At 42.6% G+C, this 17,897-nt stretch overlaps 2 protein-coding genes across 3 annotated transcripts in view; one reads left to right on the top strand and one right to left on the bottom strand.

Annotated features, from left to right (window-relative positions):
* Positions 1 to 2,018, bottom strand: part of BLTP3B (bridge-like lipid transfer protein family member 3B) — a 51,773-nt gene extending 49,755 nt beyond the window's left edge. For both annotated transcript variants that reach the window (XR_014226385.1, XM_082281109.1), the window contains exon 1: positions 1,925 to 2,018. Coding sequence is in view for 1 of the 2 variants with exons in the window: in XM_082281109.1 (XP_082137235.1) it covers positions 1,925 to 1,968 (44 nt within the window). In the remaining variant the exon portion in view is untranslated. The remainder of the gene's footprint in view (positions 1 to 1,924) is intronic.
* Positions 2,019 to 7,550: 5,532 nt separating this feature from the next.
* On the top strand, positions 7,551 to 16,950 carry ACTR6 (actin related protein 6). The gene is made up of 11 exons (XM_082280619.1): positions 7,551 to 7,789; positions 8,868 to 8,985; positions 10,694 to 10,762; positions 12,076 to 12,199; positions 12,962 to 13,097; positions 13,191 to 13,247; positions 13,924 to 14,022; positions 14,200 to 14,278; positions 14,975 to 15,146; positions 15,713 to 15,851; positions 16,642 to 16,950. Exons 1-11 carry the CDS (start codon positions 7,722 to 7,724, stop codon positions 16,769 to 16,771), a joined length of 1,191 nt encoding a protein of 396 aa, XP_082136745.1. The 5' UTR covers positions 7,551 to 7,721; the 3' UTR covers positions 16,772 to 16,950.
* The last annotated feature ends 947 nt before the right edge of the window (positions 16,951 to 17,897 follow it).

Here is a 17,897-nt window from a genome sequence, read left to right as displayed (position 1 = left end):
GAACTAATGTAGTAAGAGTAAAAAGTGAAAATGTCCTTTGGCACTCTCTCTATTACAGGAAATTCCTTATGCATTTGGCTCCTTAATCACATTCTTACAAAACTTATTAGAGAAAATACTGAAATAATGCTGGTTTAATTTTTGTTGAAGTATCAAGGTCCTGAAATTTAAGCAGCTCATGTCGCTTGAATTCTGCTTTCCTGAGTAACCAACTTCTGCAACCACTGAAACACCTGTTCTGCAGGAAGTAAAGATATTATCTGAACATGTCATGAAGAATACCCACAACAAGGGGCTTAATAATACTGTCTATATTTTAGGTAGCAAACACACTCTTTGAATAGTATGGATTATGAGCATGAAGTTCAATTCACAAGCCTCAGATCACTGGATATATCCCATAAGCTTTCCAGAAGTAATAAAATGTGTCATAATCATTTGACAGAGCCTTGTTGAGTAAGCATGATCACAACACACAAGAGAGCAATCATAAATTTACCAACATGACAAAGTACTTAGTTCTAATCTCAGCTGTTCATTTGAAAAACTAGACAAAAAACAACTCATCTTACTCATGCCTAGTTCCAGACACATATAACCTGTAGCACAGACATTAGAGTTCACCTCTCTTTCCATACAGCTTGCGATACACCACTACAGGAAACAAGCTGCTAAATCCAGCTATGCCAAGCACACTGCTGATTAGAAAACTGACTCAAGCCTGATGACATCTTCTCGTTGCATTTCCATTCACACGGTGCTCTGTCATTTTCATGCAAAGAAAAGATTTCTTTATCAGCATTCCCTGCTACAAAACTCATGAGCAGGGTGGAGAAGAAAAATTTTTCTACTACTGCTTCATACATCACATTTAGCAGATAGATATCAAATGATTTGGAATGAGAATTATGTTTTCCATGTGCATCATCAACAGATTAGTCAAATGACAATCTGTCACTTCATTTTGTTTTTCTCCATAAACACTTTCCAGAAATACCACACAAAAGTGGAATAAAACATTTTGGTAACAAATAACTAAAAAATTGAAGTATTTCAGGTTATATTTTTTAAGATATAAAAGTAAGCTCTGAAGAATTAGCAACGCTGTGGTATTATGACAGATCAAGTACCTAACATGTTTTTCCCTCTCTTTAGAAAATGGGAGAAACGTGATGTGGCTTTTTAAAACTGTATGAATCAGATTGTGCACTTTCTGCGATTTCTCCATCTTTCAAGCACACGACATTGACAGCTAAGAAATTTACAGTAGGCTTGTTTGTTTTGTTTTAGGCCGCGAGGCACCTCAGACATGATTTCAGTCACCCAGAAAACCACGAACTTATTTTCATCCCTCTGCGCGCACCTTTTTGTTGCCCGGCCTCACCTGTGTCTCAAGAGCTCGGAATTCGCGAGCTGATCTGCAAGGACACAGGCCGAGCTCCCCCAGCCGCGGCCAGCCAGCGCACCGGGGCGGCTGCTGGTCGCCCCCGCCGCCTGGGAATCACGAGGGTCGGTCTCCCCCGCTCCTCTGCCCCCCGCACACCTCGGGCAGCGGGGGCGGGCACCGTCTGCCCGGCGGGGAGGCGGCCGGAGCCCGGCGGTGACTCACTCGGTGACTCCCACCTGCGCCAGGCAGACCGAGCCCCCTCCCCTCCTGTGCCGCCGGCACCGAGCGAGGGAGCCGAGGGCCAGGGGCCAGCTAAGCGGCTGTGGCCGCCGGACAGTCCCACACGAGCACCCGGCCACCCCCCCCCCGCCTCTAAATCGCTACGAGGAGGCGGCTTCAGCTCCCCCTTCCGCGGGCAGAATGGACCCGGTTCCCCCGCCCAGCGCCCAGCCCGGGGGTCACTCTCCGGGACAGGGACCCACCGTCGCCCCCGCCCCGCACCCCCTCAGCCTGCCCGGTGCACCGCACCCCACTGACCTGGAGAGATGCTTCAGGATCTGCTTCTTGATAATCCCCGCCATGGTGTCTGCCTGCCCGCGCCCCTCACGACGACCAGCCGGGACCAGGAACGCACCTCATCCCTGCGCCCGCCCCTGCCCGAGGTGCGAGAGCGCCGGGCGCGGAGCCGCTACCCCACTGGCGCTCACTCGACACCCGGCGCCATCTTGGCCGCAGCATCGCCTGGTGACGGGGCCGAGACGGGGCGGGACGGGCCGGGGGCCCCCGCCCCGCGCGGAGAGCGGCGGCCCCGGGCGGGCAGAGCGGGGAACGGGAAGCGGCCGGGAATAGGGGACAGGGCACAGGGACAGGGGCACGGCACGGGCACACGTAGGGGCAGCGGCGCCTACGCCCTGCGCTTGCTCGCAGAGCCCCTGCCCGCCTGATCAGCGTCTTCGTCCCCATTCAGCGCCCAAAGCCTCTGCCCGTCTCAGCCCCACTGCCCGCCCGCCCGCTCTCCTCCGCCAGCTGTTTCTTTCATCCCTCTTCAGCCTTCCCATCTCCAAAACTCTGGAAGCGTCTCTCTGCATCCCCGCCTGTGGCTCCATCGCTTCTCCCGCCTGTGGAGCATGTCCCAAAACCATCACATCTTTGCTTTGCTTGGGCCTGACTTTGGCCGAGCTAAGACAGGATAGCTGCAGCTTCTACAGCACCACACTAAAGTAACAAGGCTAGATAAGATGAGCTCACTGACAGAAACTTACAGTGCTATGGCAATAAATTCACATCTGTGCACACACACATATATATTTATATATTTCCCATACCCGAATTGCTCAAACACAGAGATTTATAAAATCAGGTTGTTCCTCAGATGCTTATGTTTCACTGTGCATCTGTGGCAAGTATAAGGCCTATGAGTTACTTTAATTTTGAGAGAACAGCCTCTCATGCTGTAGCAAAATCTCCAAGTCAGTTAAGAAATTAATGTCTTGTATTAGTTTTGTTGATCCAGTAGCCCTTTTCCTCTGGCAGTTCCTCATTCAGAAAAGGAATCTTGAAGAATTTCAGTGGTGGGTAACCAAGTACCCTAAAAATATTAACTGGAAAAAGAAAAAGAAAAAAAAAAAGAAAAAAATTATCAATTAAATTAAATTAAATTAAATTTAATTAAAATGTTTTTCAGATATGACTTCCATATGCAGGATGGTGCTCTGTAATAGTGTAGAGCTGCAGAAGAAAGACATCAGATACTATTTTCTCTGCTTCTCATATACATAACATTAATAATTTGCAAGCAATGAACCAAAACCCTAAGGACTTTTAAGTGAGAAATATAAAGCAGTAATAGAAAAAAATAGGTCAGGAGATTAACATTTTCAATTGATTTTCCCAGACATTTAAAAATCAGTAAGTTGTGTAATACTGGCCTCATTATATTCTTAAGGAGATTTATAAAGTAGGAATGGGCTGTGTATGAAGCTAACACTTTTATGCCTGTTTTAAGTTCAGTTTTCTCAACTAGGTAAAAGTCTACCAGTATCATGGAGAAACAATGCTCATCATCATGATGGGTCAGCTTCTCATCCAGAGAAAAAATACAAGGGTCAAGGAAAGCAGGACCCATGCCATGTGTTCTCTTTCAAGTGTCCTGCAAGCATGGCTCTGGAAGAACAAGGGAAGTCCTGAGGCTCTTCACTGATGTCAGAACTGAAAAACAGAAATCTTTCTGTCCAGATTGATCTGAATCGTGATCTCATGTGGTACTCCCATCTCCTGGAACTCACTGTGTGAAGGAACGGAGGAAAATGCGCAGATCAACACACACCACACACCACACCCTCTCCACCCAGAAGGGAATTAGAAGGGCACCAACTTCTCATGTTGATTTCAGACCTTCCCAGTCACCATGGACCTGCATGGTGATCCCTAGACTATGTCTGGCTCTTGCTAATCCAACCAGTCCTGATTCTGATCCTGACTTGACATTGGACCTGCTTTATTACGTTTGCCTGATAACCTGGGCTCTGGGCTTCACTCCCATGCCTGTCTGCCTTGCTCCCTGGCTGGCGGGTGGTGGGACAGGCCTTGGCTAGCAAGGCCCTACCCTGCTGGCCACAGTATCCCTCCCAGCTCCCAGATTCTCTCTCTCACGGAGCAGCTGGCACTCATGTCACCAAAAAAGAACCCCACTTGTGAGCATATCCAGGATACTAAAGTGATCCCAAGAAAAAATTTGCCTTATATTTGCCATAGGTATTTTAAGGGCCTATTTGTGAACACAACAGAGTTTGTGAATTCAACAGAACACCCAAGAAGAAGCCATGGCTGTAGAGTTTTCCATCAGGCAGTCATCTCACCCACCAACCTGCCCTTCACCATCACCTAGATAACGGTATGTGGAGTACAGTTCATTGATGTGAAGACCAGGATAACAACCCCGTGTCAAAGGGTGCAATAACTTCTTCCTGAAGGATATCTTTCTTTGGATGCTCGAAACAACCTGGAAATTCTGTACTTGGCACAATTTGGTCATTCTGAGGCTGCTCGTTCCCACAGAGTGGAGCCAAAAAGCACCTGTGCTTTGTATAGGGTGTGCAGAGGGAGTTTGAGGTGGTCATGGGGATTTCTTAACTGTAAAACTGGAATGGAGTTGAGAAGAAACCAAAACCAACTGGGGCTCAAGCAACTTCAGAAACATGAAGGTCACAGAATTAATAAAAAAAATTATTTGTTTTTCATATTAGATAAAGTAGTAAGAGATGTAGTAAAACAAACTAAATTCAAGCTAAGTTTCAGTGGGTGCTTTGTATCATACTTGCAGAATAAGAAATTTGGCATGGCTTCTTATGGACAATGCAAAAAATGCAAAAAATGGTCTGTCTTCAAATGCAGATGTGCAAGGCTTACTTAGTCTTACAGACCATTATTCAAAGAGCATCACAAAATACCAATTCTCACTATTGTAAGGGGCAATGTACAAGGTTTGCTACCACATGGACTTTTGAAAGCCCTATGTATGTGTCCTTGCTGTGTGGCTGACTTTGTCTGTGTTATGTACTCTAACAACAACAACAGAAAGTATTATCAGAAGTGCCATTGCAATATATGGGTGAATGTGTAAACAACCTCAATAAATATGTATAAATTGCCCTCAGGTAGCAGTGACAGTAAATATACCAACTTCAGTTCAAAGAGATTTTAAATATTTATGTGTATCAACCACTACACATAAATCTAAGTGAAGTCTTAAAAGCCTCTCACTTGTCCTACATCTTAAAAAAAAATATGAAAAAGGTGAAAGTAACTCCAAATCCAACACAAGTCATTGAATGATAACAGATGTAGCTTCATAAACCTGGAGCTAGTATTTAGAAGGGAAAAAGTAATTTACTAAATTCTGGTCTTTCACTTCTATTTTCACAAGGCAAAAGTTAGTGATATTAGGTTTTTTTGAATCTAAACAATTATTCTAAGAACTTTATATTAATAAAAGGATAAAATAAAAGTCTTGCAATTTTAAGAGTAATATTTTATTATTTTATTTTATTTCTCTTTAACACTGAATACCTAAATAATTTGTTACTATTCTGTTTGTGTCTTTTGGATTTTAATTACAAACCCAAAATTTACTATGGCTATACCTGTCAGTAGGCAAAAAGGAGAACAACCTACAGTGTTCCTTAAAAGCACCCAAGAGCTCCTGAACTTGAAAAACAAGCTCTTGATAATTCCTGTGACCTCTTCTCAAGAATCAAATAATATATCTGCTAGAGTCAGGATTAAGGATGCTGTCCTTAAGCTACACTTCCTTTACAAGCACATAAAGAGGATTTGTCTAAAAGCAGATTGCTGTGTGTTCCAATGAACATCCCAGCTCATGGAAAGACATTTGATACTTCTTAGGGCAGAGAGTCATCATACAGAGTAACATTTTTAAGTTAAGGAAAGTCAATTACACACAAATACAAAACTGTAACGCTCTTTCTATTTTACTTTCTATTTTACAACAAAGGAACTAGTGATTTTAAGTAAAAACATATAAATAGAGCAAAATTCATCATCAAGTGCAAGGTGCTGCACATGAGATGATGTACCCACAGAGCCCAGTGCAGGCTCAGACCTATGTGCCAGGGAAACAGCCATGTGGAAAAGAACCTGGGGGTCTGGATGGACATCAGGCTGAACAGGACTTGGCAGTGCACCACTGCAGCAAGGAAGGCAAAGCAGATCCTGGGTTGCACCCACAGGGGCACTGCTGGCAGGGACAGAAACTTGATCATCCCACTCTGCTTGGTGCTTCTCAGGCCACACCTGAGTATTGTGTCTACTTCTGCTCCCAGCAATTCAAAAATCTGTGGACAACTGGAGAGCATCCAAATTAAGGTCATAAGGATGATCAAAGGTCTCAAGAACACACGCGATGAAGAAAGACAGAAGGATGGAGTTTTTTCTGCCTAGAGAAGCTCACGGGGGACCTCATTGCAGTATTGCAGTACTTAAAGAGTGACTACAAAGATGGAGGCTGGTTCTTCCCAGGAAGACAAAGGGCAACAAATTTAATTTGTACCAGGAGAGCTTTCATCTTGATATAGGGAACTTTGCACAGTGAGAACAACCAATCACTGGAAAAACCTCTCCTCAGGGAGTTCCCATTGCTGGATGTTTTCAAGATGATGTTGGACAGGGTGTTAGATTATCTCATCACGGTTCCCTTTACCACGAAAGGTTGGACCAGATGATCTTTCAAGGGCCCTTCCACCTGGTCCTGTTCTATGGTTCTGTGATTCTATAAAGGTGTGTGCTATATTACACAGACTTCAGTAAAACAAAAGCTGGTCAGGGACAAGGAATTCCAGTAGTACTGCTTTCCATACTGTTTATAATAAAAGTGTTAATTACAGCATGCTTAGAACAACTTTCTACATGAAGGAAGGTTGTAGCCAGTGGGGTATTGATCTCATCTCCCAGACAACCAGGGACACGATGAGAGGACTTAGTCTTAAACTGCGCCAGTGGAGGTTTAGGCTGGGTATCAGGCAGAACTTTTTTTTTGTTTCACAGAAAGGGTGATTAGACATTGGAATGGGCTGCCCAGGGAGGTGGTGGAGTCACTATCCCTGAAGGTATTTAAGGAAAGGCGGGATATGGAACCTAGACCCACCGTCTAGTTTTATATCGTGTTCAGTCGTAGGTTGAACTGGGTGATCTCAGGTCTTTTCCAACCTAATTGCTTCTGTGATTCGGTAACAGTAAAATAATGATGATGGAATTTAGAGTTGTCTCCCTTTTCATTTTGTCCCATTCTTACACAGCCCAGGCCCGCGTTGCTGCGCACTTCTCAGTGTGACTGCCACTCATCACCTTTCTCCCGAGGCGCGGGGTTCCCGCACGGCAGCATCCCGAGCCGGCAGGGACACCCGAAGCAGGGCGCTCTGTAACTAAACCACCGCCACACCGCACTCTCGCCCTAACAGCCCCGCCCCGTCCCCAGCGGTCGGTGCCGCCCCCGCGGGGCTCACGGCGCCCAGGGAAGCATCTGCCCGCGCGGGCGAGGCGTGCGGCCGGCCCGGGCGCTGTCCGCGATGACGCCGTGTCCCCTCCCCGCCCACCCGTGTGACGAGCGCTGCCGGGTCACGCCCGGCCAATGGCTCCCACAGCTCCGCCAGCGTCACCGGCAGGGCGCGCGCCCCGCGGCAGAGGCGGAGCGCTGCCGGCACTCCCGCGTCCCGCCGGGCCCCGCGCGCGCTGCTCCTCCGCTCTATGGTCACCGTAGAGATCCACGGCGGTGGCGGATCAATACTGGGACGGCGGCGGCCGTGGCGCCGTGGGGAACATGGCGACGCTGGTGCTGGATAACGGCGCCTACAACGCCAAGATCGGCTACAGCCACGCGAACGTCAGGTGAGAGGACGGGACAGGGCGAGTGCGGGCGTTCGGCGTCCCCTCGCGGCTTCTCCGCCGCTGCCGCTCCCCGCCGGCCCCGCGCCCCTCGGCCGCCCACCGGCACAGCGCGCCTGCGCTCGCCGCGGAGAGGCGCGGCCTGGCCCCGCCCCGCCCCTGCGGCGCCTGCGGGCCCCGCCCCTGCGGCGCGCGCCTCCGTGCCCCAAGGTGTCGCGCTGTCCCGCCGTGTTGCGCTGTCCCGCCGTGTTGCACTGTCACACCGTGTCACACCGTGCCCCACTGTGTCCCACTGTGTCCCATCGTGTCCCGCCGTGTTGCACTGTCACACCGTGTCACACCGTGCCCCACTGTGTCCCATCGTGTCCCATCGTGTCCCGCCGTGTTGCACTGTCACACCGTGTCCCACTGTGTCCCATCGTGTCCCGCCGTGTTGCACTGTCACACCGTGTCACACCGTGCCCCACTGTGTCCCATCGTGTCCCGCCGTGTTACACTGTGCCCCACCGTGCCCCACCGTGTCACACCGTACCCCACTGTGTCCCATCGTGTCCCGCCGTGTTGCACTGTCACACCGTGTCACACCGTGCCCCACTGTGTCCCATCGTGTCCCGCCGTGTTACACTGTGCCCCACCGTGCCCCACCGTGTCACACCGTACCCCACTGTGTCCCATCGTGTCCCGCCGTGTTGCACTGTGTCACACCGTGTCACACCGTGTCACACCGTGCCCCACTGTGTTGCACTATGTCACACCGTGTCACACCGTGCCCCACCGGCCGGGGTGGGCGGAGAACCCCTGGCGCTCTTCTTAATGTGCAGGCGGCAGGGAGTGGTGGTTGCAGCTCAGCGAAGTGTATGGCTGAGGTGGGGGTGGTGGTTGGTTTTCCAAAAGGTGTCTCCTCTGCACTGGAGTTGTCAGAAATTAAAGCTTTCCCTCATAACTAGTTCCAGTTAATGGACTAAAGCCAAAATACAGCAGCAAAAAATATTATTGAAAGTACACTGTTTGTGAAAGTGGAGTGAAGAAAGCGAATGTGCCTCACACCATGTTTAATAGGAGACTTCCCAATCTTTTCCAGCGTTATTCCCAACTGTCAGTTCAGATCAAAGACTGCACGCCTGAAAACCTTTACAGCAAATCAACTGGATGAAATTAAGGATCCCTCTGGCCTTTTTTATATTCTTCCCTTTCAGAAAGTAAGTAAGATATCCTCAGTTTAACATTACAGCCAAATGTAAATTGTTCTAAGGAATAGTTTTCATACCATATGTCCCAGCTGCAGGGTTATATGTAGTGTCATACAAGAATCAGTCAGCAGTGTGAAGTTTAACAGTCATAGAATCGTTTAGGTTGAAAAAGACCTTTATGATCATCAAGTCCAACAGTTAACCCTGCACTGTCCAGTCCATCACTTAGCCATGTCCTTAAGTGTCACATCTGCATATCTTCTAAGTACCTGCAGGGGTGGTGACTCTGCCAGTTCCCTGGGCAGCCTGTGCTAAGTGCTCGACAGCCCTGTTGGTGAGAAAATGTTTCCAATCTAAAACTCCCCGGTGCAACTTGAGGCCATTCCCTCTGGTCCTGTCAGTTGTTAGCTGGAAGAAGAGACTGACCACCACCTCACTGCAACCTCCTTTCAGCTCACTGTAGAGAGTGATAAGGTCCACCTTGAGCCTCCTTTTCTCCAGGCTAGACAGTCTCCCTCAGATGATCCTCACAGGATTTGTTCTCTGAACCTTTCACCAGCTGTTGCCCTTCTCTGGACTTGCTTCAGTCCCTCAGTGTCTTGTTGTGAGGGTCCCAAAACTGAAAGTAGGATTCGAGGGGTGGCCTCACCAGTGCCAAGTACAGGAGGGCAATCACTACCCTGGTTCTGCTGGCCACACTATTGCTGATACAGGCCAGGATACCATGGGCCTTCTTGGCCATCTGAGCACACCTGGCTCATGTTCAGCTGCTGTCAACCAGGAACATCAGGTCCTTTTCCACTGGGCAACTTCCCAGCCACTCTGCCCCAAGCCCATAGTGCTGCATGGTGGTGTTGTGACCGAAGTGCAGGACCCAGCACTTGGCCTTGCTGAACATCATAAGATTGTCCTCAGTCCATCAATCCAGCCTGTCCAGCAATCTTTATGGAGCTTTCCTACCCTCCAGCAGATCAACAGTCCTACCCAACTTTGTGCTTTCTGTGAACTTACTGATGGTACACCCAATCCCGTTGTCCAGACTGTTGATAACAGGGACCCCAATACTGAGCCCTGGGGAACATCACTGGTGAGGGGATGCCAACTGGATATAGCACCATTCACCACCAATCTCTGACCTGGACACTGAGCCAGTCTTTTACCCAGCAAAGAGTTCACCCATCCAAGGCATGGGCAGCCAGCTTCTCCAGGAGAATGCTGTGGGAAATGGTGTCAGGGACTTGACTGACTTTACTAAAAAGTCCAGGTAGACAACATTCACATCCATTCCCTCCTCACTCAGTGGGTCACCTTGTCATACAAGGAGAACAAGTTAGTCAAGCTTTAATAAACACGTGCTGACTGGACCTTATCACTTGTTTGTCCTCTACATGCTGGGTGATGGCACTCCAAGTAATCTGCTCCATAACCTTCCCTGGCACTGAGGAAGACTGACAAGCTTCTGACAAAAAGAATAATGTATACAGAAAACACAATGTAAATTGGTTTTGTAGTGCAGTAATCAGCATATCAATGGGGAGTATTTGTGACATACCTTAATCCTATGTAACGTTTACTCCTTAGAGTAAAAATGTAAATTTAGACATTTTAACTCTCAAATTTTTATATTATTGGTCTCAATTATTTGTTGTTCGACTTTTTTTTAAAGTATGATTTTATTTTTTCTAAACAGTGTAAATATGTTTCTAAATGCCTACAGGGTTACTTGGTGAACTGGGATGTTCAGAGACAGGTTTGGGATTATCTCTTTGGAAAAGAAATGTATCAAGTAAGAGCCTTTTCTTAATTACATATTTTGTGTAGATTAAATACTGACTAATGGAATTAACAAATATTAAGTAGGACGGGTGATCTTACTGTTCTCTTTGAAAATGCCTTCAATTAGAAATCATAGGAATTTGTGGTTTTGAAAGCGTTTTTGAGTTCTGGTGTAGAATTTAAAAAACATTTAAATTTTTTAGTCTTGTATGTATGTACTGTTACTGAGTGCAGCTCCCATAAGAAATTTGTATCAATATGATTAAGAATTCAAGTTAATAAAAAATAATCACAGACAGATACAATGTAGTTAAGAGATCAAGAAATACTTAATGTAAAAGGGAGGGATGAGCTGGGTCAGTAGGCCAAAATACATACACATTTAGTAATCATCTTTGGCTAGCCATTTCCTACCCATGAGTAATTTAAAGGTATAAAATATAAATATCTGATACTTTATTTTCCATATCACACAAGCTGGATTTAGCACCGGAAGTGTATTAAGACTTTCCTTTATTTTTTTCTTTTCAAAATGTTATGTTCTCTGGAAATTCTTGGGTTTTTTCTAGCACCTACATACTGAGAATGAAAGTAATGCCTCAAATTAGCTTAGTCTCTGTACACAAAAATATAGAGAACTGGGTTTTGATACATAAATTTCATTGTAGTTTTGGAACTGTATTCAATGTAGTCATGGATTTGAGGAGGTTTTTTTTTAATTCATTAATGAAGACTACAGAGAGATAGGGCTGGTAATATTTTTAGGGCCATATCCAGCTATGATTGAAGTAACCCTATGAAGTCCTCTCTAAAGGAGTGTTTCAGATACTGATAAACATGGAAAGTCCAGGATCTTTTGCTGGCCTCGGTGGAGGTCACTGGGAACTTTATTACAGGTTCTTCACTGTACAGGACTTTGGTTATTAGACAAGTAATTTCGTGGTGCAAGTGCTGAGCTGTCAAGGAGACTTTCTGTATTTGACAGGATTAGTGTAAAGTATTTTACATTAGAATTGTAGTGTTCCTTTGTGGTGTCTCTTTAAAATGTTGGATTACAATCTGTAAGAATGGGAACAGAATCAGGATATGCATGAAAGTGTTCCCCTCTATTATGTATTTTACCCATTAATTAGATAAACTTGTATCACTGCTCATGAAGCCTTTAAAAAAGCTAAAACATTCTAAGTTTAGCTTCTACAAACAGATATGGCAAGTAGTAATCATGTCTTCAGATTTACATGATCTTCCACTGCTGCTAAAGGTGGTAAGGGATTATTAATTTCTAAGTTTTATGCAATGACAATCATAATGTGTTTTTCATAGGTGGATTTTGTAGATACCAATATTATTATTACCGAACCTTATTTTAACTTCAGTTCAATACAAGAGTCTATGAATGAAATTCTATTTGAAGAATATCAATTTCAAGCAGTTCTTAGAGTAAATGGTGAGTATATCTCCTTCTAGTTTTCATTTTTGTATTTTGAAGCATAACCCTTTAAATAAATGAATAAACAAGCACACATGCACACATATATATACATAGTAAAAAAATTACTTCAGTTGCTTCCTGGCTCTTGAGTAAAAGCAGATTAAACATTTTAAAAATTACTTCTTTTATAAATTCCATCTGTACTCTTGTACTACTTTCTAAAGAGTGTCATGGTATATAGTTACAGGAAATTTGAGGACAGTAAGGATGACAGAAATAACAGATGGATTTTGAAATGGGACAGCATTTTAAAAAAATCTGCCAGAAATTTGCATGAAGTCTTTGATAGCTTTCCATTTTTGGGGGGATAGGATTGGTTTTTTGTTTAGTTTTGTTATGTGTTAGCAAATAAAATGCAGTGTTACAATCCTGAAATGTATCTCACAGGGAATGTGTAAACAACACTACCCCCCCTCTGAACGATAACTGGACATAGGATACTCCTTTAGATAAGTTTGATAAGTTTGTAGCGTGATCAGTGTGCTTGGACTTTAGGGGAAACTGAACATGGACTGTAATTCCTGCAAAAGATCAAATGGGGCCATATACAACAGTTTTAGCCACTGTCAAAATGAATTCAGGCGTTGGCCATAGTATTTTGTATTGAGGTCTTGAAAGTCTGTCAAAGGCATTTAAAATATGAAGCAAGTATACCTTCATATCACTGTAAATTCTAAATGTTCATATAAAAATGGAATTAAATTTCTTGTATTTCAGCTGGGGCTCTTAGTGCACACAGGTATTTCCGGGATAATCCATCTGAGCTGTGTTGTATCATTGTGGATAGCGGATACTCTTTTACCCACATTGTACCTTATTGCAGAAGTAAAAAGAAGAAAGAGGCAATCATCAGGTATACTGATATATGCAATATATGTTTTCTAGAAAACTGTTTGCTGTGCCTGAAGTTAATGACAGAATTCCTCATGTTACTTTTTTTCTGTAGGATTAATGTTGGAGGGAAACTCTTAACCAACCATCTAAAGGAGATCATCTCTTACAGGTAAAGCATGCTAATTTTTTCACTCTAAAACTTGGTATGAATGTGGGGTGTTCTTACTGGTTCTGTGAATTTTAGATTAATTGCTGTTTAAAGGAGAAGGGAATTTTTTGTCTGTTATTATCTGATAGCTACCATCTTGACCTTAAGATCAAGATGAATTAAGAAGAATTTAAACCCTTTCAGGAATTAGGCTGTTATTTTTCAAAGTGCCAGTGCTTTTGAAGTTGCTGAGGTTACCTGTGTGTTCGCAATTATACAGTTCTTAACATATTTTCTGAGGTGTCTCAGTAGATCATCAGTCATTTTGCTGACTGATTGTATCAATACTGCAAATAAAATGCAGTAGGATCAACCTTTCATTAGGATCCTTTAGCTTGGAACTTTTTCTAGGTAAAGGTCCTTGCTAAGAGAGCTAATTGCAGGAGTACAGCTATGCTTGTTAGCAAGACAATGGGCAAATGGAGGTTAATCTATTTACTGAACTCTGAAACAGGAAAATACTAAGCTCCAGTAGGCCAGGAGTGCTTTTGTAAATTGAATACAAGTTTAGGTATTGAGACAGTAGCTTCCTGTGGCTGGAAAACAATGGTTGCTCAATTCCAGTGGAAAACTGCACAGGAAATGGAACACTCAATTATTCTCAAACTTCTGTGGTTTTGGTTTTTGTTGTTCACAGGCAGCTACATGTTATGGATGAAACACACGTAATTAATCAAGTGAAAGAAGATGTGTGTTATGTTTCTCAAGACTTCTACAAAGACATGGACATTGCCAAGTATGTATACAATGGTACCAAATGTAAAAGTTGGTACTTCTGAATAATCTGTTTGTACAAACAAATAAAACTATACTCTTAATCAGAAAATTTCCCAGTTAAAGAAGTCTTGTCAGTATAAATAGCTGGAATTTAGAACTTGTTCTTTATTCTGTTGAATTTTACATTCTTTTTCAGATTAAAAGGAGAGGAAAATACTGTAATGGTGGATTATGTTTTGCCAGACTTCAGCACAATCAAAAAGGGATTTTGCAAGGTAATGATAGGTTTGAAGTTTTTGGGACTGTTCCCCTGCACAAGTCTATTGGAGAGGTTAGAAATACTCCCTTTTTTCTAATGCTGTATTGTAGCATCTTTCTGTGCTATGCATTAATTGGTAAAGTTTCTCCTTAGTAAGTTGGGATGAAAACAAAATGCTCTTTTCCCAGCATAGCATTTTATGTTCTATTGTTCAACAATTGTCACTTTGTCTGTTTGTGCTCTGTCCTACAACTTACCCATATCAGTATTTGGGTTTTTTAACCTTAAGTTATGAAATGTTTTCTCTGCTTTGATGTTTTTTTAAAGTTTCTCTCAATTAGATTTAAATAACCTAATAGGTTGAAGGTTCAAAGTCATGTTATAGAAGAGCCTGAAATACCAATGAAGACAATTTAGCAGTTTTATCTCATTTACTGACCCAGCCATAGTTTTGAAAGCAGTCCTATATTTTAAGGCCACTCTCAGGCATACCAGTTTTATTTTGCTTTGGACAAAACTACAGTTGGTAAGAGCAAAGTCACTTCAGATTTAATACCAGAGTATGCATTATTCTTAAAAGATTTGCTGATAGATAATATGACAGTGTAGCATACACTGCCTACCTCTGCAGGACATGAAATAGATTAGCTGAATATTCTAGGATGTGATTTCTTTTCTTAAGCAGTGGGTACTATTTATGTCTTTAATTTAGCCAAGGGAAGAGATGGTGTTAAGTGGAAAATACAAGACTGGTGAGCAAATACTTCGTCTAACAAATGAAAGATTTGCAGTTCCAGAAATACTTTTCCATCCTTCGGATATTGGCATTCAAGAGATGGGAATTCCTGAAGCCATTGTTTATTCTATTCAGAATTTACCTGAAGGTATATCCTGAAAGTATTTTGAAAAGGACAGGCTGGGGTGGGAGAAGGAGGGATGTTGTGATGGGTTGGTTTAGTTTGGTGTGAAACTGACCAAAATTCAGTAATTTAAGCATCAAAGAATAAAATCTTTCTGACTGCTGTTTGTCAGAAGTAATACTAAGGCTTTCATTTCATAGATTATGTAGAGGTGATTATTGTTATTATTACAAAGAAGACTTTCATAGGTTTTATGATTCCATGTAAGTATGGCAGCATTTAGGCTATTAATGTATTCTTAAAAACCCTGTGTCACTTAAAATCCCTTTTGAAAGAGGAATAGTGTTGGCAAAAATGAAACTTAATAGACAATATAAGAAAACAGCAGTTATCAAAACCAAATTCTGAAATCAGGAAGAACACAGGGTGATTTAACTAATACGCCTATTAGATGATCATAAATCATAAATTTTTTGTATGCCTATTTCTTACTTCTGTTCTAATTCATAACAAAATTGGAAAAAACACCACCTTTAATCTTTAGATATATGTTCAGTCTCTAACTACCTATTTACTTAATTATTTTACAGAAATGCAGCCTCATTTCTTCAAGAACATAGTTCTGACTGGGGGAAACACCCTTTTTCCAGGCTTCAGAGATCGGGTTTATTCTGAAGTTCGATGTCTAACTCCTACTGACTACGATGTTTCCGTTGTTCTTCCTGAGAAGTGAGTTCTAAGCTCCTAAATAAAAGGGAGTTTATCTTTCTAGTGGAACAAACAATGAAGTAGGGTTCCTTCTGCTGATTAAAAAGATAGATTGAGTAAAGGCATTAATTTAAATATTAAGTGAACAAAAATTGTGCAAGAAGAATGTATTAAATCAGTGTATTTTCAGACAAACCAAATAAATTAGAAATCACCTGCTTGTTCTGTACTTAAGCTAATAAAGTTGAGGAAGTGTTTTTAGGGTCAGCCTTTTTATTGTAAACAGATAAATAAGACTGTATTGTCATTAGGTGGGTATATAAGTATGTAAGATTAGAGCTTAGTCTTTTACTCAGAAGAATTGACAGCAGCGTCCGAATGCTTTCATGTCATTATTAATGTGCCACTTTGGGAATTAGGAAGGGGTAACATTTTTGCAGGAGTGGAGACAAAACAAGTATATTTTGAATGCACAAAAAAAAGATCTACTTTTAAAAAAGTTGTTAAGGAGTATTTTTAAATACTATTAAAGAATTATTATCTGTGCAAAGTAAATACAAAGACATACCCATGTTGTTCCCTCTTCACACCTGCCTTCAAAGAGGCCCTTTTTTAAAAACCAAGTCAACTAGCCCTGCTAAAATTTCAATCTTTGTCTCATAACTTCTCTGGAGCGGAACAGTTTGATTTAGCAATCAAAAATGTAGTTTTAAATAGGCATGGCTAAATAAAAGTCTTGGAAATCATCACTGCATACTTCTATTTTAAATGATTTTATAGATGAGTAACAATAACTTTATTCATTTTCCAGCCCTATTACTTATTCTTGGGAAGGTGGGAAGCTCATTTCTGAAAATGATGATTTTGAAGACATGATAGTAACTAGAGAAGACTATGAAGAACATGGACACAATATCTGTGAAGAGAAATTTGATATATAGGTAGCATAGTTGAATATGTTGTTATTCCATTGATTTACTTAGAATGGAATTCTTTGTACTACAACCTCTCTTCCATCAGCTAGGATTGTGTTTTAGCTTTCCTGTATTGAATTGGGTTGAGAAAAAATGATTTTAATAGTTTAGAAATAAAGTTTTACAAGTGTAATACTATGAAATAATATGTTCATTGCAATTTCATTATGTTCTCATCTTTTCTGATAGCTTCATTTTATTTTTATTGCAGAAAACCTCAGTGCATGAGGCAATAAAAATATCAAATGCTTGTACTGGTGTGATGCTAATACATAGTGAGAAGAAATGATTTTGGTTTTTTTCTTTCAAAATTAACATTATTTTAACTTATGCATGCAACTAAAAGGGCATTAAATACATCTCAAACGGAGCCTTTGATGTTGCCTCTCCTGAAAAGAAATAAATGAATTTTATTTTTGCTTATTTTAGTGAGTAGCTATGAGAGAAATATACTTGAAATGTGACCACTGCTATTGACAATACACTTAGGCTTTGAGAAAACAGTAATTTGAACATTCCATTTTTCTAAAGGGTTTTTAGTTTAGTAGGTTGTGGGGTTTTTTGTTTGTTTTTTGTTTTAAACAACGGCTGAGCAAATAAGCTTCCTGTCACTCCCCTCATCTTTCTGAAAAAAGGTGCCACAAAGGTGAACAAAACCTGCTGCTGTGTCCTGGGTGATGATCCACGCATCCTAGATAAACACAAATACCCCAGTACTTGTTATTTCTGGCAGCAAAAGCTCTGTTACTCTGCCATCAGTCTGTACAGCACGGCATGCAGGAGAGGGACGAGCAACAGCCTGGGCTACAGAGAGAAGGCTGGGAGGGCCAGGCTCATTAGGGGTGCCCCAGCTGGCTTGCTTGATAGCTGGGACAGAGATGGGCACTTGGACAGGGTGGATAATGGACACACTGGTGCTGACACTGACCTTGACCTGATGCAGCTCCTGGCTGCAGGAAAATTGCCTTTGGAGTAGGTCTGGTGATACTTGGTGGTCTCAGATTTGCAGAGGAATATCCTGTTGTGTCTCATACTCCCTGTCATGTCCGCCCTAACATAAAACCAGTAAGTATTCATACACAGTGCACTTACC

This window comes from Coloeus monedula (genome assembly GCF_965178545.1).
Source record: "Coloeus monedula genome assembly, chromosome: 4".
In the NCBI taxonomy this organism is placed as follows: domain Eukaryota; kingdom Metazoa; phylum Chordata; class Aves; order Passeriformes; family Corvidae; genus Coloeus; species Coloeus monedula.
Note: the sequence above shows the minus strand (reverse complement) of the source record. Positions and strands in the feature narration are given on the sequence as shown.

Excerpts from the sequence above, each read along its gene's own strand:
- ACTR6 (XM_082280619.1), top strand. The coding sequence starts at position 7,722 with ATGGCGACGCTGGTGCTGGATAACGGCGCCTACAACGCCAAGATCGGC. Across the intron at positions 15,147-15,712 it reads TATTCAGAATTTACCTGAAG|AAATGCAGCCTCATTTCTTC; the intron begins GTATATCCTGAA and ends ATTATTTTACAG. Across the intron at positions 15,852-16,641 it reads TCCGTTGTTCTTCCTGAGAA|CCCTATTACTTATTCTTGGG; the intron begins GTGAGTTCTAAG and ends TTCATTTTCCAG.